The 7,032-nt window shown below is 32.9% G+C and overlaps 1 protein-coding gene across 3 annotated transcripts; it reads left to right on the top strand.

Moving 5' to 3' along the window:
• Positions 1-3,971: 3,971 nt before the first annotated feature.
• Positions 3,972-6,729, top strand: LOC131856215 (uncharacterized). 3 transcript variants are annotated; one of them, XR_009358347.1, is made up of 7 exons: positions 3,972-4,045; positions 4,125-5,051; positions 5,134-5,199; positions 5,616-5,702; positions 5,978-6,049; positions 6,141-6,236; positions 6,530-6,729. XR_009358347.1 is itself a non-coding variant. In XM_059207657.1 (7 exons), exons 4-7 carry the CDS (start codon positions 5,477-5,479, stop codon positions 6,577-6,579), a joined length of 444 nt encoding a protein of 147 aa, XP_059063640.1. In that variant the 5' UTR covers positions 3,972-4,045; positions 4,125-5,051; positions 5,134-5,199; positions 5,472-5,476; the 3' UTR covers positions 6,580-6,729. The 3 variants fall into 3 exon arrangements, 2 of the variants coding, with proteins under 2 accessions (XP_059063640.1, XP_059063646.1); XM_059207657.1 differs by having other exon boundaries at positions 5,472-5,702; XM_059207663.1 differs by lacking the exons at positions 3,972-4,045; positions 4,125-5,051; positions 5,134-5,199 and having other exon boundaries at positions 5,296-5,702.
• Positions 6,730-7,032: the final 303 nt, after the last annotated feature.

Genomic DNA, 7,032 nt, shown 5'->3' with positions numbered 1-7,032 from the left:
GGCTTAAAATATTATAACATGGGCTCTCCTTAATTTCATGTTTGTATGGTTTTAATATTATTGTTTTGATCTTGTGTAAATGAAGGGGCTGGCTTCACCATGAGCGAGGTATGTGCGGAAACACCAATTGTGAAGCCTGAACAGTAAGGGGCGGGCGGGCGGGGGAGGGGGGGTGTGTGTTGGTGGTTCGAACTACCACCTCCTCAACATAGGCTTCATTACTTCAAATAATAACTCAGCCCCTATCATATCTAAGAAATCCACTTGCTCTTAGAGGTGGAGAGAAAAAGTAGAGAGGGGAGGTCAAGTCTTCTAGATCCTCCCGGATCACAATTAGAATTGAAAAAGATGGAATTCCTATTTTCGTGAAATTCAAAATTTTTGAATCTAACAAACTTCTAAATATAAAAAAATTTAATCTAAATAAATATATAAATACTTGGAAAGAATAGTGTCCAGATTAGCAGAGATGGATATTTACCAGAAAGCTAGAGAGAGATGAGAACTGTAATATTTCAAAAATGAATCAAGCATCATAAACATTCAATGATATTTTTGTCAAAATATGTCTATGCACAAAAATAAACTGTAAAATAAACAAAAAATATTTTAAACTAAAAGATTAGGGCAAAGATTAGTACCTGAACAATAATTTTCTAATAGAGATCTTCAGCTAAAAAAAAAAGCACTTCAACCAGCATCCTCTCACCTGCCATTAATTCCCTTCAATTTTGATTGGGCGAAATTAATTTGCAGAGACAAAGAGACCAAAACAAAAATAATAATATGAAATTGCGTTGAAAATTTGGCGGTAAGATTTATTAAAATATAATAAAAAACCGACAGTTTTCCCGCAGTTCGGACAATGGATGTACGTTCGCACAGCAGGAGGGAAGGCTGTGTTGTCATGGCATGGGGGGCATCCATGGAGAAGGCATGGCATGCGCAGGCCATTTTGTCTGCTGCATAGCCAGTGCCAAGAAGCACCACCACCCCTACTATTTTATGAGGGGCCCCTACTACTATAGGGTTTAAGCAGCACCAACAGCAAAGGTGTTGGTACCTAAGGCAGCAAAGCCAGTATACTACCTAGTCTATCCACCAGCACCACATAATCCTCCAGCATAAAATTTGTACAATTGAGACAATATTTATGCATAAATGTTTGAACAATTGTATGTTATTGGCACTAATAAAGTTGTACAATTCTTCTAATTACTAACTTTTTTGTCCAACTACTCGTATATTAGTAGGCGGCTATTAGATCACTAGTGATTTTTTAGCGAGCTTTTAATTAATGAAATCCAATGAACAATTATTGAAACATGAACGGTAATTGGGCCCCTTCCCCTATTATCCCCTACAAATTGCACTTGCTCATCAATTGTAAGTGCTCTATCTAGTTTTGATAATAAACCATAAATCTTTCTTTTTTCCAAGAAATGTATTCCTAAAATGAAATGAAATGGAAGAAAAGTTTCTAATGATGCTCATGAGAAACAAAACTTATGGAATGTCAAAGTTGAATTGTGTCACAATAAAATTATAATTGTTATAAATTTTTACTATGAATTTTAATCAAGTTAATTTATTGTTTTAGTTATTTATTCCTTTTCAAAGAATGTTTTTTTATTTTTTTATACATAGGAGGTATTCCCACGACCTAGCCCAGCGACCAACAACCCGTATCTTGGGTACTTATGCGAGCTAGGGCGAGACTAATCCCCCCACAAGTGAGATCCTCCGCCCACAAGCTGTCTCACCTCTTTAAACCGAGACCAATGGGGAGCAAACCCACGACCCAAGCCAACTCTGCTACCCGTGCGGGCTCTTTTCAAACAATGTTGCTAAAGATTCTATTTTTATTAGAGTATTAGCATATTTGGTTCATATGTTCTCACATGTAATACACTCCATGATGTAGTGCCATCATGTTCCCACTAATCCTAAATTGGAGAGATGAAAAACTTCATTAGCCTAAAACTCTTTAAGCATTTTCTACCTCTCAATTTCACACATATGATGGTGTGAATTAGTTCTTAAACTAGACTAAACTAGCATTTTTTACTTTCTATTTATACCCGCCCTTATATAATGCTTTTGCTAGTGGTCACAAGCACTATGGAATTGCTTGACAAAATAATGTTCTTTGATTGAATATGCACCTTTCAGTTTGCAAGTTTGCACGTCTTTTATCCATTGTATAAAGATCCATCTATTTTTATAGTTTTTTTATAACTAAAAGAGGGGTAAAAATTTATTCAAGAACAAGAAAGATATAGAAAATAAGGACATGCCACTCCCCAAGAAGCTTAAGGAGCCTAAAGAGCTCGGTCACTATCCACTAAATGATCTAACATGGTAACCATTTTAGGAGGCAATTATCCACAATATTCCAAGCATACATATGATCAGAGGCCCATTTAGCCAAACAATCAACAATTTCATTCCAGTCCCTAGGAATGTGGCTGAAAACAACAGAACTGAAAGATCCACACAATCAAAGAATCTATCTAATAACTAGCTGTAAGTGCCAACCAACACCATCAAACTGTTGTCTAGTAAGAAAAGTCACTACGACTTGAGTATCAGACTCACAAATGATCCTTCTCCAGCCAAGAACACAACTACGCTCAATAATGCACAAAATGGTCAGAGCCTCCATAATATTATTCGTTTGAAGGCCTTTATAAACAAAAAAAACAAATTGAATGTCTCTAGAACTATCACGACCAACCCCACCAATATCAGCATGACCTAGATTCCCTCGAGAAGAGTCATCAGTGTTAATTTTGAAAACTCCCTACAGAGGAGGGGTCGAATGACCCTCCCTACTAATTCTCTACAGAGGGTGTTTGCATCTATTCCTCGTGACCTATGAAGGGGAAAAGTGAGGCAAGTACAAATATAAACATCCATAGGATCCACACCTCCAAAAAAGTCACACTTTGCCAAGATTGTTTCCCGAAGAGAATGAACAATTTTTCACCATAAATGTTGAAAGACCATCTGACTATCCTAAAAAATCCTATGATTCCTCTCCAACCAAATATGCCAAATGATAAAAGATGGACCCATAACCTAGGCCACCTAAAGGAAAGAGGTCATCACAGGGGCTCTCCCCAGGCGTGCCCAAAACTCAACCAAAGAAGAAACATGCCAACATGATTGACCCCAAGCTGCCCACCATAAGTGCTAGATCTCCCTAGAAAATGAGAATTGAAAGAAAAGATGAGAGACAAATTCCACCTTAGAGCGGCACATAACACACATCGAGGGACCCTGGAAGCCTTAGAGCGGCACATAACACACATGTACTCACTTTTTTGTTGCATGATAATAAGACTTTCTTCTTGTATCACTATGCCTGAGCGATTAGTGACCTTCTTTTTCTTCTTCTTTCTACATCCTATAGAGGGGAATTGGAAATTTTCACACTCCACTCTTTTGTTCAAGTCTTGAGAAATGACATTACGTCTTTGATGAATAGAACGACGTTTGTGCATTTTACTTGGACTAAACCATGGTGGCATTCGTTTGATAGGCATGTTCTCTGACCCAGGGTTTGGTGTAAATTTGGAAGAAAGAGATGCATCAATATCTTTTCTAAATCTCTCAACACATTCACTGAAAATATTTCTTTCATCTGCTCTTGTTTGGAGTAATGAATTCAAATAATGAACGAAATTTTGAAATTTATCAAAGGAAGCATCAAATGAATTCCAATCATCTGTATTATAAAAAAAATGTGATTAAGTAAAATCATAATTAAAAAAATCTAAATATTTGATTATAAAATGATGACAAATGATGCTAGTGCTGAGTTTGAGGCAATCAGGTTTTTATCGACTTTAATTTTTTTTTTAAATTTAAAATACCCATTTTAATTACTAAATATTTAGTTTGAATGTTACTTATGAACACTAAATTTTGTTTCAATGTTACTTATGAACTTTTATAATGTAACTTGTAGATTATCCTTTAATTGTCAGATACTTTTATGTATTTGGCATGTGCGAAGGGCATGGTTGAAGAATGTGTATAGGTAAGTCAATCTTTAATTAAAATATGTCAAATATTACATAGTGCAAAATCATATCTAAGTGATTTTTTTTATAATTTAGGTATGTCAGCAATAAGGATATTGCAACAAGTATGTTCAATAGATTGGGTGAAATAATGTACACAAAGAGTGATGATGAAGGCATTATTACTCAGTTGATAAAAAAATTCATGGAAGATTTCAAAGAAGAAAAAATTTTTATTGATTACTTTCAAAAAACTTGGTGTCATGATGAGAGGCGTATTGGTAAGTTCACCAAATTATTCATTATGGTTTCTATGTATTTACATCATTTTAGTTGATTTTTATTTGACATGATTATATTTGTTTGTTTAGATATGTGGGCCAAAAACTTTCAAAGCTTTCCTCATGCAAATCAAGAAACTAATGCTTCCATAGAATCGCACCACTTCCATATCAAGAGTCACCATTTAAGTGATCGTGCTAAGAAATGTACAAGGAGAATGGACTGGCTTATCTATGTACTTCTTTATAGGGTAGAGCCCTTATATAAAAATAAAAGATATTTGCAGCTATCTAGGTTTCTAACAAACTTAAAAAAGGAACGATATTACATAACTGCATTAGAAAGATAAAAAAAATACCAGATGCGGATTGTCATTCATATGATCTTCTCCATAACACATATAAGATGAGAAGCCAAACAGTTCCAACCAAATGGTATTTTGTAAGAAAATTTGGACTTGATTTTTATGTGTGTGATTGTGAGTGGGCGAAAAGAGGAAACACATGCAAACATGTGTTGAAGATTTTAGATCTTCTAAAGAGAAACAAAACAAATGAGCAAGATCAAGGTATTGGTAAGGTCCATTTGAGATATAAGTTTAATATTCATATTTTTAATGGTTATTATATTTTTCTCAAAACTAACTAGATTAATCTTATTAAGTTACAAAAGGTGTTACTCTATTGGTTGATGATGACCACAATGTTAGAGGGAGTCTTATTCATGAAAATATCACTACAGGTAATGTTGATATTGTCTTTACAATTAAATATTAAATAATTTTATGGTTATCAAAATTAATTAATTATTATTTCAAATGCAGATAGTTGTGTTCAATTAGAAGATCAAGATGTGTCTGGAGTTGTCATTGTTGAAGACCAAAGAACGGGTAAAATTCTAAATCATCATTTTATAATCAAATATTTAGATTCTTTTAATTATTTTTTTACTTAATCACATTTTTTTATAATACAGATGATTGGAATTCATTTGATGTTTCCTTTGATAAATTTCAAAATTTCGTTCATTATTTGAATTCATTACTCCAAAATTTACCAACAAGAGCAGATGAAAGAAATATTTTCAGTGAATGTGTTGAGAGATTTAGAAAAGATATTGATGCATCTCTTTCTTCCAAATTTACACCAAACCCTGGGTCAGAGAACATGCCTATCAAACGAATGCCACCATGGTTTAGTCCAAGTAAAATGCACAAACGTCTTTCTATTCATCAAAGACGTAATGTCATTTCTCAAGACTTGAACAAAAGAGTGGAGTGTGAAAATTTCCAATTCCCCTCTATAGGATGTAGAAAGAAGAAGAAAAAGAAGGTCACTAATCGCTCAGGCATAGCGATACAAGAAGAAAGTCTTATTATCATGCAACAACAAAGTGAGTACATTTATTATAAAATATTTTGGTAATTTACATAGCAATGTCTTATTTTTATTTCATATATTAAACATATGTTATTGTAAGTTTGGATGATCAAGCAAATACTCGACGACGTCGATTACCTTTTTCCATTGATCTAAACCAAACAATAACAGATGAAATAGACCATATAGATGGTAACTTTTTAATTATGAAATGTATTTATTAATTCTATAAAAAAATACTCAATTCATATGTCTAATAACTTTTATGTCCTTATTCAAAAAAACTAGATAAAATTTGTGGAGATCAACCATCAATGGCCAATGTTATCCCCACTCAAACATTTCGACAAGCCATTCCAGGTATTAAATAATATAATATTCTTCATATTAATTACATAATGTGGCTTTACGGTTGAACATTTTATCTAAGTTGATGTGCATGTTTTTGCAGTTTTAAATGATCAACAAATACATGAAGAACATATGTTGCCCTTTCCTACAGATCTTAACCAAACAACAACAATGGATGCAATGCAAACTAGAGATGGTAAGAAAATTGAAAATTAAATTTCAATCAAATTTTGGATCTTTAACTTCTAAATTAATTTTATTTAAGTTGACATGTTAAATATGCATGTTATTGCAACTTTAAATGATCGGGAAAAAAATGATGAATTGAACTTCAATCAATAATGAGTCTTTTACTTGTAAAAACATTATGAATTGAACTTCAATCAATAATAAGTCTTTTACTTGTAAAAACATCATGAATTGAACTTCAATCAATAATGATTCTTTTACTTGTAAATTAATTTTATAACTAGCTCATTATATGTGCAGGTATTGATGATACTATAATGGAGGATCGTGGTCAATATTTTCCTGGATAACCATTATGGTGTATGATACTTTATTATAATGGATTATTTATTGAGTGTGTACCTCTATTTAGAAATTGGATCTTGGATGAAGTGGCTTGTTTTTTCAAGATAGAGACATTATTTGCATACTATATTTTTGAGTTGGACTACTATTATGTATGCGAGAAATTGGCTAAATCCATTATGAATTTTATTCATTTTATGCCATTAGCATGTAATTTTCTTTGGGTCATGTTATTTTTACATGATACTTCAAATATGTTTTGACATCTAACATGTTATGTGTTGTGTAAACTTTTAATGATTTTGAGGTGTACACCAAAGAAATTGTGTGTACACCAAAGAAATTGTCACTTGATTAAGAATGCAAAACTATAAACATTCACCAAAACTAATAGAGACATGAACTAACTTGTCTAGAACCCTTGATAGTAAACAAGTCAATAAAACGCTATATAGGTG

Source organism: Cryptomeria japonica, chromosome 1 (genome assembly GCF_030272615.1).
Source record: "Cryptomeria japonica chromosome 1, Sugi_1.0, whole genome shotgun sequence".
Lineage (NCBI taxonomy): Eukaryota > Viridiplantae > Streptophyta > Pinopsida > Cupressales > Cupressaceae > Cryptomeria > Cryptomeria japonica.
The sequence above is the reverse complement of the archived record's forward strand: the minus strand, read 5'-3'. Positions and strand labels throughout refer to the sequence as shown.

Excerpts from the sequence above, each read along its gene's own strand:
- LOC131856215 (XM_059207657.1), top strand. The coding sequence starts at position 5,477 with ATGCCTATCAAACGAATGCCACCATGGTTTAGTCCAAGTAAAATGCAC. Across the intron at positions 6,050-6,140 it reads ATTTCGACAAGCCATTCCAG|TTTTAAATGATCAACAAATA; the intron begins GTATTAAATAAT and ends ATGTTTTTGCAG. Across the intron at positions 6,237-6,529 it reads TGCAATGCAAACTAGAGATG|GTATTGATGATACTATAATG; the intron begins GTAAGAAAATTG and ends TTATATGTGCAG.